The 16,211-nt window shown below is 36.9% G+C and overlaps 2 protein-coding genes across 2 annotated transcripts; both read left to right on the plus strand.

The window, feature by feature from the left end:
* The first annotated feature begins 1,206 nt into the window (after positions 1–1,206).
* Positions 1,207–3,292, plus strand: LOC146469618 (tachykinin-like peptides receptor 99D). The gene is made up of 2 exons (XM_085123030.1): positions 1,207–1,513; positions 2,433–3,292. Exons 1-2 carry the CDS (start codon positions 1,267–1,269, stop codon positions 3,170–3,172), a joined length of 987 nt encoding a protein of 328 aa, XP_084979156.1. The 5' UTR covers positions 1,207–1,266; the 3' UTR covers positions 3,173–3,292.
* A 4,689-nt stretch (positions 3,293–7,981) lies between these two features.
* Positions 7,982–15,943, plus strand: LOC146469619 (galanin receptor 2a-like). The gene is made up of 3 exons (XM_085123042.1): positions 7,982–8,272; positions 13,060–13,300; positions 14,320–15,943. The coding sequence occupies exons 1-3, from the start codon at positions 8,270–8,272 to the stop codon at positions 15,177–15,179; spliced, it is 1,104 nt and encodes a 367-aa protein (XP_084979168.1). The 5' UTR covers positions 7,982–8,269; the 3' UTR covers positions 15,180–15,943.
* The last annotated feature ends 268 nt before the right edge of the window (positions 15,944–16,211 follow it).

Below are 16,211 nucleotides of genomic sequence, written 5' to 3' on the forward strand. Positions count from 1 at the left end.
AAGAAATGTTCAAGATAATCCACCCAAATGCCGGACATTACAAAGAGGAATTCGAATGTTAGTTTCATTCTCTGAAATACTGGTCATGGGTGACGTAGGTTGACTGTAACATTTTAACATGTTGCCAAGTTAACAGCACTATAGTTTGTAATCAGCATTTTTTTTTTATCTCGGTGTGTGTGGCTGTTAACAGCCGCAACACTTATCGAACAGCTTGGATATCCCACAGGGTTGTCGCGGCAAGAGCTTCCAGTCTGCATCGCATGTGCATGAAATGGAGAAAGATGATCAGGTTTGACGATGTGCGATCACGCTAGATATGAATAACTTTGCCTGGACCGAAATTGTTGTTCAACTTAGGGCTTTACAGCAACAGCAACTTTTTAAAGTGAATTTGACTAGTTAAGGTTCCTAAATAATTTATTTTGCATATATTTAATATAAACTTTGTCCATGTTGGACATGTAAACCAGTGCTTTAGATAATGCCAGAAGACGAGGTGAGGCGAAGTAGTCCAAAGAGCCCTTAATTCGTTTAACTTGAATTTTCCAATGTAATTAAAAAGGTCGAGACTTTTGTTTCAAATAAGAATTCGTACTGACAGTGAAACCACTTTCATCCCATGTATTTCATGGCACTAATCAGGAATAACGAAATTCGCACGTCGTATTTTCCAATGCGTCAGTTGGAGGTCCCTTGGGATTTAACTAAACGCACGATAATAATAAAACACTATTTCCTAAGACTTTCATCTTTCATTAGCATTAAGGTATTCTATAAATAAAGCTACACTAAAATGCTATTCTCAGACGTTTAACATCACAAGGAAGCAATTCAATTTAAAGGAGCGTCAAAACACAGACACAAAAAAACATCTTCAAAACACCGTTGTGGGCCTGTTGGCCTTAATGGTCCTACACGCTTTATCTCGATTTATTCAATAATAAAAAGTAAAATTTAGAATAAAAGTAAAATAAAAAAAAAAAGACAACACGATGTCTGAATTTAAGTAAGGAAAACATCCTTAAGTGTTACGTGTGCTACTGGGCTCTTAAATCTCGCAGTGAGTCAATTTCATCACCAAGAGGTCTTAACTTCCTGTTTATTTGACATCAAACTCTAGCTTTTTATTCTGAAACTTTGCGTTGTGTCCCATACACAAAGTTATATAGTCGAGCTTTCTTATGAAGCATGTTGACTTTCTAATGTTTTCCAAAGAAGAGGAGACTTAGTGGTTTAACAGGAACACACCGAGATAAAAAAAAAATGCTGATTACAAACTATAGCGCTTCTGTGGACAACAAAACTCACCCTTTTAAAGATAGTCTTATCAACAAAGATGGGAAGATTACCGAGAGAGGGGTGGCTATCAACGTGACCTATGGGTTGATCGGCGTGCTCTCTTTCACCAGTAATGTAGTGTTTTGCTTGGCAATGTCAACTAGAAGACGAGGAAGCCTGACCTTGCACGACCAACTTATATTAAGCTTAGCTATTGCCGATACTTTTACAGGTAAGGCAACATCGCTTCGTGTTTCTTTAAGCCTTTCTAATCTAGAAACAAATAATTCGAAAACTAACATTTCCATGCTTCCCCAGGGAACATATTAGGTTTCATTCCTCTGGCGTGTTTCCTATTTCATTCGTAAAGTACACTTGTAAATTTCTATACTTAAGCTACTTAATTTTCCATATACAGTTAACTTTTTTTCTATACGGCCTTGTTTTCAGTCACACACAATGGATATAAGCAGACTAAACTATTTGTAATTTTTTACAATTTTCGTCCGCATCTGGGTAAAGATGAAATGGTAACATCAGCACAAACAATGCCGCCTGGGGACACGATACATCTGCTTTTGTTTTGTTAGTTTTCCTCAAGCAGATTTTTTTGTCCACACAAGTGCTGATAGATACCTTTTCTCCGTGTAAAGATTAAACGGGATCAAAAAGGCTGTATGGTAGCTTGTCCCAAGTTACATTTTCTCAAAAATTTCCGATTATCTTGGGGTTACCTTATTTTTACGAGTGGAATGAAGGCCAAACTGAAAGTCTGCTATGTTTTTATCGCCCACAATTACAACGATTTCAAAAACCTTTTAGCAATCTCTTCTTCTGGGTCTTCCACCCATTCCTGAGAAGAAGTGAGGAATAGCTGTATAAAAGCGGACTATGTTTTAATAAAGGATAAACAATTGAAAGCACACACTAATGGATAGGTGAGAAAAGTAAGTTTTTCGTTCGATAGTGACAGGAGAACTAAAATACAGATCGATTTACCATATGACAAAACGCATTTAATTCTCAGTTTTACTCCACATTAATTCTTTCACCCCTCCCTTACACATAAGTGAGAACATTTTATTTCTGTTTTCAGTTAGCAAAGTAAAAATATTCACTGCCGTTTTCTGTTTTTTTTTTTTTTTTTTCAGGTCTATTCATAGTCATCACCCCGAATTACGTTATAAACATGTCCTCGTACTCAGTTCCCGACGGTGTGGCCGGTGAAATCTTCTGCCGGGTGATCTTTTCCAAATTCTTCATTTTCACATTTGGAAAAGGATCTGTTCTCACAATCATGTGCCTGGCTGTAGAGCGTTGGTTTGCCTTAATGAAACCTTGGCAATATCAAACGAATTTCTCTCGTCGTAAACTGTACAAATACACAGCTTTTATCTGGCTCACTTCTATGATCGCTCAAAGCTACAAATTTTTTTATGTGGAATTTTCAGGACGTTCTTGTACGTTCATTCCTTTACCCGTGGTTTACAAAACCGTGGAAACTGCAGTGATCACCGCTTATGTTTCAATCACATTTTTCTTTCCGATGACCATCACCTGGGCCGCCTTTCTTCACATATACGCTAAAATAAACAAGTCGAAAGCACTAAAAGTAAACCAAGGAAAACGTGAGAAGCGCGTATTATTGAGAATGTGCGCGATCACATCTTTGATGCTTACAGTGTGTTGGTTTCCCACAGAGGTCTCTTATATTATTAATCAGTATGGCTTCCCAATTCTGAACTTTGGTACTCCTTTCCGTGAATTCACTGTGTCGCTGGCGCTAGCAAATTCGTTTATAAATCCGTGGATTTATATTGTTACAAACAGGAGGTACAGGCACATATTAATGGTATTTTTCGATTCAGTCTTATTTAACTGTGACGGGTAACAAAGGACTCAGATCACAGACAAATAGATACGAAATTGGGCCGATAGGTAAAGCTATACTATAAGCAAGTTGCAGTATTAGCTGAACACCACTTTGGCTAAAAATAGGACCATTTTTGTGAAAAATGAGGCCCTGGTAAAAATGCAACTGTATTTGATCAAAACACGAATTCATTCCAGATTAAGTTGTATATATCTATAATTTATATGTAAATTTAAGGAAAAACAAATCAGTGTTCAAGTCTTTTGCTTTCACCATTAAACGTTATTGGTATTTCCACTTACTTGTAAGGTAAGTCCTCATACTCTTTAAAGAGGAGCCCCGCGCACCGAAGGCGCGTGCGCGGAACACCATGGGTAGGGAAATTTGGTAACCCAACGATGCCAGAAATTTTGGTTTTGGTTATTACGTCAGTGTTCGTCCGACCGTTCGTCCGTGCGTCCGTCCGTACGCAGCACCACAGGACAACCAATGCAAATGGCACACTCAAGTATGTGAAGCCTGTGCTGCCGCCCGACTTTGCATGGTGGGAAGTCGTGTTCATTGAATATGTCGACAAACTTGTAAAGAAGAAAAAGAGAGTGAGAAAGAAAACGAGAGAGCAGGCGACGAATAAGGAAAGTTCAACGTGAAACCCTAGATCGACTGAGTGCACGAGCAAACAGGGACAAGATCAGTTGAAAACAAACCATGTGGTGAGCAACTCGCGAGTCGCTTAGAAGTCAAATGCATTATTGCAGGCAACTGTCGATCATTTCCATATTTAACGTATTTCAAAATTATACACAGATACTTAAATCGTTACCATGCGACAAACATTCGTAAGTTAATTAATTTTTGACCAGTTTGTGTTGACCATGCGCTTCAAATACGCACAAATTTAAAACGCCTACGTATTTCGGGCCACAACCAAACATTACTTTTCCTGTATTCTCCTTTTGTTAACGTTTTCTTCGAGACTGTAATTATTTCTGTAGGAGGGATATTCTTTTGAACATTTTGAGTTTGGACTTGTGTAATTCATTAGCACTGGGTCATATTGACCGTGATCATGAGCTTGCATCAATACGCAAAAATTTTAACGCGCAAATGATTAATTTTTTGGACCATGAAACTTTATTTTTCCTGTATTCTCCTTTTGATAACGTTTAGTAAGAGACTATAATTATTTTCTGTAGGAGGAATATTCATATGCGTAGAGCCATGAATCGTTTTGAACATTTTGTGTTGGACTTGTGTAATTCATTCGCAGTGTATATTGACCATGATCATGAGCTTGTAAACACGCATAAATTTTAACCGCTCAAATATTTCGGACCACAACCAAATATTATTTTACTTATGTTCTCCTTTTGTTAACGTTTACTTAGAGGCTTACGTCAGCCGCTTTTGAAGAGATTGGTCAATATATTCGTCGCTTTCAGATAAATAGGTAAACATTCACAAACATTTACCCCGCCTTCTGCGAATAATTATTCAGTATTTGTCTTAATGAACACTCTCCTTCGTAGTTATTTCCCTTAGCTCATTTTAGAAATAAAAATGTTTAATGTAGGTGTACTTGTATTCATGTAAACAGGTCAAACCAGTAATTGTTTCTTGACGCAGTCACGTTCATTGACACCAGTCACGTTGACACGTCGACACAATTCACGTTCACGCTCAATTCACAAGAGAGATTAAGAATCACGTTTACAGCAACTGAACGGCAAACGTGAGATTCGCGTTTATGTTTTCTCGAAACAAAAAAATACAAAGATGGGAATAGTGATGCCAAACTACTCGATTTGACAGAGAAACTGAAAACAGTAGGCGGCAAATATAGGATAAAAATCGTCACGTGGTCATTATCTCACGTTTGCCGTTTGCCTTAAACGTCATTCTTAGCCTCTCTTTTCACCGCCTTGACTTGAAAGCCACCAAGGTAACTCGGAGTTTTAATTCTGGCAGTTCACCTCTACTCTGTAACTACATACTATTGACTGTGGTCGCATTAAGGAGTGCTTAATCGTGATTTATCTAAATTTCGTGTGCGACCCCCAAAAATGTACATTCCGAGATCTCGTCATATAGCGACGTATTTCTAAATTAATCCCCAAAGCGGCAGACTTCAAATATCTAAACCTCCATCTAAAGTGTATAAAAACAGGATTTATCTCGACTTTTATCTACAGGTTCATATCTGAGCCAGTATCATGTGTGAGCACACGTCAAAGCCAATAAGCAAATATTCCATCATGGCAGGCCCGCCATATCAAGCTTTCATCACAGAACCAAGCCTTGAGCTATTTTGGTGAAAGAATGTCTAAGGAGACAGACGGGTCTTTTATATTTCTTTCTTCTATGCTAATATCTTACCCCGACGATAGCTGTGGACATAAAAACTATTATTGCCGAACTAGTGATTGCAAACGTCTTAGGTTCGACTCCTGATTGGAACACTCTGATTTCCTTTTTCCGAGTTTGCCTGTGTTATTGCTGCATAATACATCATTCTCATTTATTCACCAGCCTTAAAACATGTGCCATCACATTTTATAACATACCGCGCGTGCATCCTAAACTAATTCCTTTTGGCGTCATCATGGTACATTTATCAACATACGCACGGCCGTGCGTCCATCCGATGACATGTGCAAGTCAGATGGGGGAAAAGCATGCGCGCGCTATGTTATAAAAAAACTTTTTACCGAGAGACAACACCATAAAAATGTATATTTGTAAGAGCTTGTTGAAGTTTAATGAAACGCTAAGATTAAACTGATATGAGAAACCACTTTCACCTTTTTTTTTTGTACATAGACTTTTGTAATTAATCAAGAACAAACCAGGAATCATTGACTTTGTTTTCACTATGTTATAAAAGAATTGGTTCATGCTTTTAGCTTCTCTCGTGCTCTCCAAACTTCCCGCGTGCATCCATAACTCGATATCCGCACGTTAAGCATAAACCAATTTTTAATCTTCCATTGCAAATTTGCCACATATTGACAGTCAAATTAGTTTGATCACCTTTTAAACGCCCACAAGTCTCCTAGTATAGCTCAGTGGTAGAGCATCCGAACTATGTTCTTAGGTTCGACACCTGGGAGCACTCGGATTTCTTTTTTTCTAGTATTCCTGTGTCACTCACTCAATATTACATCATTCTCATTCTTATTACTGCCCTTTGGCCTTTTTAATTCTCTGCTAATTCCAAAAGCAATCGTGAAAGCGCGTTGTCGTCCGCCCAGAAGTGTACGATTGTGTCTTGATGAACAGACAACCCCGGATTCGTTCCTTTATAGCCTCGCTTGTCGACAATTCAGCGGCAGTAATGTGGGTATTTGTACGTCCTCAACGTTGGGTTCTCGTACGTTAAAACACGAAGCGGTGGTCTATCGGTAATAGTCTTTACGCGCTGCCTAATATGCAATATTGAAGTAAGACAAAGCTGTACCAAATTTTTACAAAATGTCATATACCAGCCAGCCATTAGTGCTAACTTATTAATGGATCGCTTAATCTCGATTCCAAAAAGCCGTTCGTTGGAGGGCGATTAACAGGCTTTAATCAGTATTTAAGTCTCTAGGTGCGACCACAGCCACCTGTCACTTTTCGGTGACCAGCAGTGGAAGCTAGGAGGGTAACTACACAAAGATGAGCAGGGTAGGTAAGTTGTCCAAATGATGTACTCTGATCTGTTCGGAGATCTTAGGCTAATTTGTAAATCGGCAATTGAACTTTCTCGAATTTACGAGCTGTTGTTGGCATTTCAAAAATCCTAGCTCGTCACTCTCTCATAGCGACCGTTTGTCGTTCCTTGAAAACAAAGGGAATTAATTACGGTATCTGAATCTGTGCAGTGAATTTGCCCTCCGAACAGATATTCACCGATATTACAGATGTTATAGATATATCTTCCGGCATTACCCTATCATATTTATTTAAATATATATGCGGGGGGGATATGTGTATATCTTCATTATGCTATCCGGATGTTTGATCATGATTTATCCTTTTTCAGAGAGATGCATAAAGCCTGATTCGGCATCGAAAAATATCAGTTCCGCGGGAGAATTCACACTAATGTTTGGATTATAATTTGTGGTAGAATTTCTGCTCAGGTTTTAGTGCGTTTCTGATAAATTGATTTAATATTGCGGATGCTCTTTCGGTTGCTTGTTGAATGGTCTCTTATTCCCTACTTAATTCCCCTCCCACCGAGGCAATAATTTGGAAATCGATCTCTTTCTCGTACGTACTGACGTACTGAAACTGGCTGTGTTTCCGCGGGGATATAATAGCTAAATAACTTAATTGACTTCGCGTGTTGTCTATGGCTTGTTCTCGAAAAAAAAAAAAAACGCTGCTTGACTGAATAAAAAGCTTTTCCTAAAAGGAAACCACTTTTGTGACCACTTTTCTGTAAACCACTTATGTGACGTTGGCATCCTCATTAAAGATTACCCTTAACCGAGAATTTAGATTGTCAACACGTGTTCAACTAGTATCCAAGGAATTTAACCAGCGCCCGACTCTCGCCCGAAAAAAAAAAAAAATAATAAAGAAAGAAAAGAATTCAAAGTAAGAAATAAACTGAAACATCTGCAAATTTGAATATTAGAGGAGATAAAACATGTCGCTTGATATGTAATCAGCCATTCATTGATCTTCTTTATCACATACTAAAAACCTTCTTTTGTTAAAGTTCCTCTCTGATCAGCGAATTTTCATTAAATAAACCAAATCAGCTCTAGTGATGGATGCCTTTTCAGAAAATCCAATGATCCATCGAATTGAATTTCCAATTTCGTGGACTTTGGTTTCTTTCAATAACAACATAACAAGGTGAAGAATGAGATCCAGTTTCCTAATATTTTTAATCTGTACAAACGGAAACCTACAATATTAGAAGGGAAGCGCAATTTGCGTAGCGAATGAGATTGGCGGTGTATTGCTCCAATGTAAAAACGATTTTATTGGAAGGGCGGATATCAACGACAAGCAATTGAAAAGATTATGCAAACACTGTTCTTTAATATTCTTCGATGTACACAAGAAGTAAGGTTATACTTCGGGTGAAACAATAGTGAAATCGATTCCCAAAGATCAATTATGGTAAGTTTGACTCCCTTAAATCATAAGAGTAATCTTCTTATAATTGTTTTCTCCCTTGATCACTCGGCGGCAAGGAAAGTATTTCAAGCTAACAGAGATTGCATCACGTCTGAAACCATTCCCTTACCAAACCTAATGCTATTTTAAATGTATGTAGAAATTACTTTTGTAAACTGCTTTAAGCCTATTCTATGAAGAAAGGGTTCAAATAAGGTGAACAGTGTATTTTTAAGGTATTTTTCGACTGACTTTAGCGGTGTTTTAACCGGTTACCACGCCATTGAAGCATGATTCGAAATATATTTTGGGAAGCCTTTCAAAATATTATTTAAATTCAACATTTTAGGTGTTTAGCTAAGTTTCAAAATATACTTAAAACAGTTTTTAACTACCTTAAATTCGGAATAAAAAAAAGGATACAAATAGTTTTTAAAACATGATTGAATCCGCCCTACTATTTTTAAACTAGTTTGGGGGAGGAAAACGTAGTTCGTTTTACGAACGACTGATTTTAAAACTGTACCTGTTTATTAAAAGTCTATTGAAATCTACTCTTTCAAAATAGAAAAAATAGAAAATAGAGTGTTTTAATCAGTTTTAAAATAATTGATCGTAAATATTAGTATTTGTAAATACAATTAGAATATTACGAAAATAGTATCATGAAAATAGTTTAAATAACAGTATAAAAATAGCATGTAAATAACGTAAAAATATTATAACAACAATATATATAAAAAAAAAAATCTAAAACCGTACTTTTTTCATTTGCGTCAAACATTTGAGTAGCCAATCGCAATTAGAACAAGCCAAAAACACTATACCCACTGGTTTGGTAATTATATACTTTAAATATGATGATGATCGGTGTCAACAGAAAAAAGTGACAAAAATATGATGAACTTCATAACCATATTCTTACTAATGTTTGTGTTTTGGAAAAAGTATGGTGAAAATTAACATTAACTTAAACTATACAAAATTTGACTTTTTTGTAATTTGCTTAAGCCTGCACAAATTTAAATTCTAAATTAAAAGTCAATATGTGAAAATTTCCTTTTTATGTGAAATGCAAGTTCAAAACAGACTATTTATACAAACCCTCCAAATGATATATTTCAGGCTAAATACAGCTATTTCAATTAACGTTGTCGGTTCAAAGCATAAAGCTAAAAGACAAGACCGAAAGATTACGTGGGATTTTTATGAATAAATTCATCAAAATCAGTCATGCCTGTAGTTAACAATAGGTTGTAATTAGCAGTACAATGACCTGCACGTGCAGGGATGATTTTGATGAAATTATTAATAAAAAATAATCCCACAAAACATTGCGGTCGTGTCTTTTAGCTTGATTTTAATCCGACAACGTTAATTGAAATAGCTGTATAAAGTATATTGTAATTCGTCTATATACCAGTAGGAAATATACATCTGAAGGACATTAATTTTTTGTCAATAAGAATAAAAAAATTATATATTTGGTATGATAGATGGCAGAATTGTACTCAAGTTTAGCTATTTCAGCTGCAGAATAATAGAATTAAATTAAAATAAAAATATTAAAAATAATATTATTTTCATCAAAAGAATGGAGTTTGTCCAGAACAGATTGGCACTTTCTCTAGTATCTTGGATCAGATGTGAAACAACCAAATGTAAACACCTTTAAGGGAACTCTCTTAATTACATGTATACATTACATTATACCTGCCTTTTCACTTCAACTTACATTTGCCTTGTTCATGTACAGTGTGCCATGGTGTATTTAGTAAAAACAGAGAAGAGAAGTTAACTACTAGGATTACTATGTATGGATTGTGGAGGGTTCAAAGTTTGTTTTTGGCTTGATACACCCTACAGGTTGTGCTCTTTGAACCTTAAGTGACAAATTGTTCAATAACAATATATAATAAATTATATGTATTTATCCAAGCCTAAAAGCGGAACTCCACAATTCCTTTTAATAGCATTTATCTAAGTCTGCTAATTGTATGAACGTGATAAACTTACAAAAATTCCTCATCCTTTTTGAAGTTATATATATATTTTAGTGCATACGAAGCAAACTGCTTACAAACGGTTGGCGCGTCAGAGGAAAATGTTTTGAGCTAGCTGTCTATTTCTTGATCGTGCGAGATTACAGTGCTGAATTCCGATGACGTTGGAGACTATAAAATAGCCGAGGATGGAAAAAATTAAGTTCTAGATATCTCCACAAATATTTGTCCTATGGAAACGATTAATGTATTTGTGTAAAGCTTGAATTACGCAGAATGTAAGGAACAAATATCGATTGTCGCCCGAAAGAGAGCATTTAATTTGTAAACGGCATGCGAGTTAACATATTTGGCCGCTCGGATAGAAATATTTGAAAATCTATTAGTCTGTAAATATTCCTCGTACAGAGATAATTACAGTCTCCAAATAAACGTTAAGAAAAGGAGAATACAGGGAAGTAATATCTTTGGTTGTGGTCCGAAAAATTTGAGCGTTTAAAATTTGAACGTGTTTATTAGCTCATAATTATGGTCAATATGCATTTCGACTGAATTACACAAGTCAACACAAAACTGTTGAAAGCAATCCAATACTCTGTGAATATTCCTCCTACTGAAATAATTATGGTCTCTAACTAAACGGTAACAAAAGGAGAATACAGGAGGAACAAGGTTTGGCTGTGGTCCGAAATCTTTGAGCGTTTAAAATTTTTGCGTGTTTACAAGCTCATGTTCAATATGCGCTACGAATGAATTACACCAGAGGTCACCTGAAAGCATAAGTTAAGCACCACGTTTACGGCAAACGGCAAACGGCAGAAATGACCACGTGACCATGTTTATCCTTCATTTGCCGCTCGCTGTTTTCAGTTTCTCAGAAAAATTGAGTGTTTTTGCGTTAGAATTAAAGGCCAGAATTATCTTGTACTATTTTCATCTACGTACTCATATTTTCAAGAAAACGTAAACGCGAATCTCACGTTTGCCGTTGGCCGTAAACGTGGTGCTCTCTTATATTAGAGTTTGTATTACGTCAAAATTCGTTAAAAAATTAAACAACAACATTACCTTGAAAACCTACAAAAATTACACTTTAGTCTGAAAAAGCTCACCTGGTATGTTTTTCTGTGTTTTAAAGGCTTCTCAGAGCTTCCAAAAGCCGTTTTGAGCGCTTTACTAGTCTCTCAGCTGCTGGTGCACGTGCAGGACAGTTCTATGTCAATGTCAAGGTTGGAATTTGAACTTAATTTGGCTCTTCATTTAAGGACACCACTTCGAAAACCTCGGTAAAATTCGCTTGAAACTTAAGCACACGCTTATCTGCCTCACCGTATGCCAAAAAGGATTATGTGTGGTCCTTCCTAAGCAACTCATTCTCGGAGAAGTTCATTAATATTGAGACTGCGACAGGCCTTCGTTGAAAACAAAGTTGAATTCTTTGCCGCGGACTAGCCGTGTCGCTCGCAACAAACTACACAGTTTTGTACCAGCCTGCCAGCTGTTTCTTTTTAGGCCAGGCACGGCTTTCGGAAGCCCTGGAAGCCTTCAAAACACAGCAAAACACACCAGGTAGGCTTTTTCAGACTAATTATAAAATTTGTAGGTTTTCGAGGGAATATTGTTGTCACTTTTTCGACTGCTTCGAACGTTATTTAAAGCAGTGTCCAAAGCAATTTCATATTTGCTTTGGTTTTGTTTTACTACAACTGTGCTCTATGACTTGATGGTAAAGTTCTTATCCAATAACAACCCAAACCAAATTCTTGATTGAAAACCATTATTGCAACCCATTCAAAGCAAAAATCAGCAAGCAGTCAAAACATTAAGAGCGACTATCCCTGTTACACTGTTACACACCTGTTTATTGAATGTGTGCAAGCGTCAATCTTTTGGTCTGAATTTCAAAACTGGATTTTGCAATTATGCAACCTTCAGTTAGTTCTTTCCCCCCAAGACGTTATATATGGAATCATTCGCCAACTGAACCCACCATGTTTAGCCCTCAATCACCTCATAATACTTAATGGACAGTATTTCCTTTACGTTAATGCGCTAAATATCATCTCTTATTGACTTTAAAATATTAGTGCAGGATAAGATACAATTAGAAAAATACATAGCGGTCACCTCGGGCCAGCAGAAACTTTTCTTTGCTAAATGGCAGAATTTTGTAGATTTTTGTTGATTGTATATATAAGATCGTTTTCTGTAAATTTCCTGTATCTTAATTTTTGTAGAACCTGTAAACTTTGTTGTTTTGTGTGTTGTAAACTTAGCATTGTAATACTTTGTAATATTTTGTTAACAATGCAACATTACTATCAATAGTTTTATGTTAGTATTGTAATATGTATTATTGCAAATATCCTTTGAAAAGAAAAAAAAAAATAAAGATGATTAAAAAAAAAAAAAAAAAAAAGAGCGACCATACAAAAGAACCTCCAAAAAATCGTGATAACTCTTCCATCAACTTCCGTCACCAAGTTAAGATAACAAATGAAATACGAACGGACAAAGTTTAATTTTCTCTTCTTCTTTGCGGTGGTAATAAATTTACCTGTTGATAAACCAAGCATCTGCTTCTTAACAATAGTCTAGTATTATTTTAACAAAAGACTATTGTTCAGAAACAATACTTACGATAGATCTTAACTTAGGATAAAGATAGATCTTGGCTTCGGAGGGCTTGGTAAATCTGCTCTCCGGACAGTACAATTAGAGATCACGACATTTGCTCAAAATTTTGAATGGCATCACACTTATATGCTTGCTATCAATTCCCTATAGATGGCAACCAGCAATACATCTGCAGCTAATTCGACCAATACTTCGGAGATGGGCTCTCACAGCACACCCTCGCCGACTCTAGCCTACTCCTATTTTCTGCGAGTAGCGTTTGGCCTCATTGCGTTCATGGCTTTTACCGAAAATGGTCTCTTATGTCTAGTCATACTTAGGAACCGTCGGATGCTTACTTCCGCGTACAACATGCTGATCTTCAGCCTGGCTGTTACAGACATGCTTACAGGTATTGTATGTCACCCGAGGTTACCTTGAACAACGTGTGCGCTTTAGTACGATTGCATTATTGAATAAGGGGCTACAATGGCACATTGCAACCCTCCTGAACGAAGTTTAGGATTGCTAGTCCTTCGCAGAATTATGTACACATGAAAGTTTGCTTTCAGTGATATGTAATACGGTGATAAGTCTCTTCTATATTTTACATGCACCGGCTGACTGAATGACTGAATGTCGGATAGCCTACAAGTGTTTGGTTTTATCAACAGAGCTGATAAGGTTTAGAGCGTTTAATGGCCCTTCGTCAGACTGAACCAACTCAATGACTGACTGACTGACTGACTGACTGACCGACTGACAGGTGACTGCATGATTGGCCGCTTGACTGCTTGACTGACACACTAAGTGATCATGTATGACTGGCGGGCTGACTAGTTGCCCGACGGACTGATTGATTGATTTACTGACTGGCTGGCTGGCTGACTGACTGACTGACTGACTGACTGACTGATTGACTGACTGACTGACTGACTGCTGACTGACTGACTGACTGACTGACTGACTGACTGACTGACTGAATGAATGAATGAATGAATGAATGAATGAATGAATGAATGAATGAATGGATGGATGGATGGATGGATGGATGGATGGATGGATGGGTGGATGGATGGATGGATGGATGGATGGATGAATGGATGACTGAATGAATGAATGAATGAATGAATGAATGAATGAATGAATGAATGAATGAATGAATGAATGAATGAATGAATGATTGACCGACTAAGTGTCTGACCTACTGACATTCCAAAACACACCCATTACCTGACTCACTCAATGAACTGATTGGTAAATTGAATGACTTATTGATTAATTAATTGATTGATTGATTGATTGATTGATTGATTGATTGATTGTAGGATCGATCGATGGTTGCAAAGAGGCAAAGCTCTCTTTCTCTGTAACTTGCCCAATATTCTCATGACACACTTTATAATTAATTTTCTCTGTCTTTACTTAAAGGAATATTTCTTGTGGTGACTCCTAATTACCTCATCGCCCTGAACTCGTACCAGGCTCCCAGTGGCATTTTTGGCGTGTTTTTCTGCAAGGTCATTGGTTCCCAGTACTTTGTGTTTCTTCTGGGTAAAGTGTCTTGCTTCAAAGTGATGTGTCTTGCGTTGGAGCGTTGGTACGCTGTGGTTAATCCTGTTAAATACCAGGCAAAGTTTAAAGGACGGCGCGTTTACATATACCTTGCAATAACCTGGATCTTCTGTCTGGTGTTCCATTCCTCCATCTTGTTCCAGATGACCCTTGACGAAGACAACCTTCGTTGCATTTGGATATCAGTAGATTATCCTAATGAACTGATAATTACAACTTTCACAATTGTTACATTTTTCATCCCAACGGCAGTGACTTGGATAACCTATTTACATATTTCTATGACATTAAGGAATTCCCCTGGAAATTACAATAAGCGTTTCAGTCGCGTACGACCTAAGCTTCTACGCATGTGCGTCATAGTAGCGTTACTGTTATCAGTGTGTTGGTTTCCAAATCAGTTGTATTACGCTTTGTCAGCTTATGGTGTTGTTAAACTGGAGTCACCATTTCATCACTTTACAATTGTTCTCGCTATGTTTAATTCGTGTACCAATCCAGTGATTTATTGCTGTAACAACAGGGAGTACAGAAAGGGATTCTTAGCTATACTCTGTCCTTTATTCAGTTGTTTTAGCTGGATAAAACGGAAGAAAGTTACCATAACTCGGGAACCCAGAAGAAGTGAGGATTTACCTTCTGAGAAATTTGACGGTGTTGTGGAGTTGAATTTCCGCTCCATTAACTATGGTTATGAAATGGAAAAGATCACATGATTGTGACGTTCTCTATATCGTTAAAACTTTGTGGACGTTCCTGCAGCCACAGAAAAGAGGGCTGGAGAAATCGGGAATTGGACCGAAACTGAAAAAGAACCAACGAGCAATCATAATTTTACCAAAGACCACGAAATTTTCGGACGAGCGAGAACTTGCTGATCCTAACTCAAATCTGTGAAAAAAGCGTAGAAAATTGCAAATAAGCCGCCCAGATGGAGCATTCCTGTCATTGTATATAGTCTGTCATAACTTGAATGGATGTGACCACGGAGTGTGCGACTTCGATACTTAGTTAAAAATAATTTTACAAAATAGGTCACGTGGTCTACTAACTTTTAATCACTTTTTAACAAAATAAACACAACATTCTATTCTATTATTGGAGTAAGACAGAGCATGCAAACGGAGATGTTCAGTTCCTGCTAACACCTGATCCATTTGATTACTTTTTGCCATTTTGCCAGAGGAGCTGAAGAGTGTAAGAGGCTTTCCAACCGAGAAAACAATAAAAACTATTGGTCAACGACTTGGTTTTTTAGCTTACTTGCAAGAACTGAAAATTAGAGGTCTTTTGTGTGGAGCTGACCTATTACGATGGTAACCGCTATGACGTCAGAACTAGTCTTACAATAAAAAAAAAAAGAAATTAAAACGTTCTCCGTTTAAAAATTGAAAAGATATGCGCTTTCGACAACAGTCCTGTTGTCTTCAACGGGTAAATTTGATCTTTTAATTTTTTTAATTTTTTCAGTCTTACAGTATTGCCAAACAACGTTATTGCAAATATGTTCATCGTTTTCTCAAATGATCAAATACGTTTTTTTTTGGTTACCTTTTTCTATTTCCACAAAATATACAACCGTAAAAACCCTACCAGCCTTCTTAAAGAAGAAAAATCTACCCTTTGTTGTCGATTTATTAAACGTACATTATTAAACGTACATTATTAAAATGCAGTCTTACACAACAATTTAGACTGGCGCAAATTAACTATAATTGTGGACTGGTAACAGGGATATTTTACAGACT

The sequence above is a fragment of the Pavona decussata genome, unplaced genomic scaffold, assembly GCF_977016875.1.
Source record: "Pavona decussata unplaced genomic scaffold, jaPavDecu1.1 SCAFFOLD_121, whole genome shotgun sequence".
In the NCBI taxonomy this organism is placed as follows: Eukaryota; Metazoa; Cnidaria; class Anthozoa; order Scleractinia; family Agariciidae; genus Pavona; species Pavona decussata.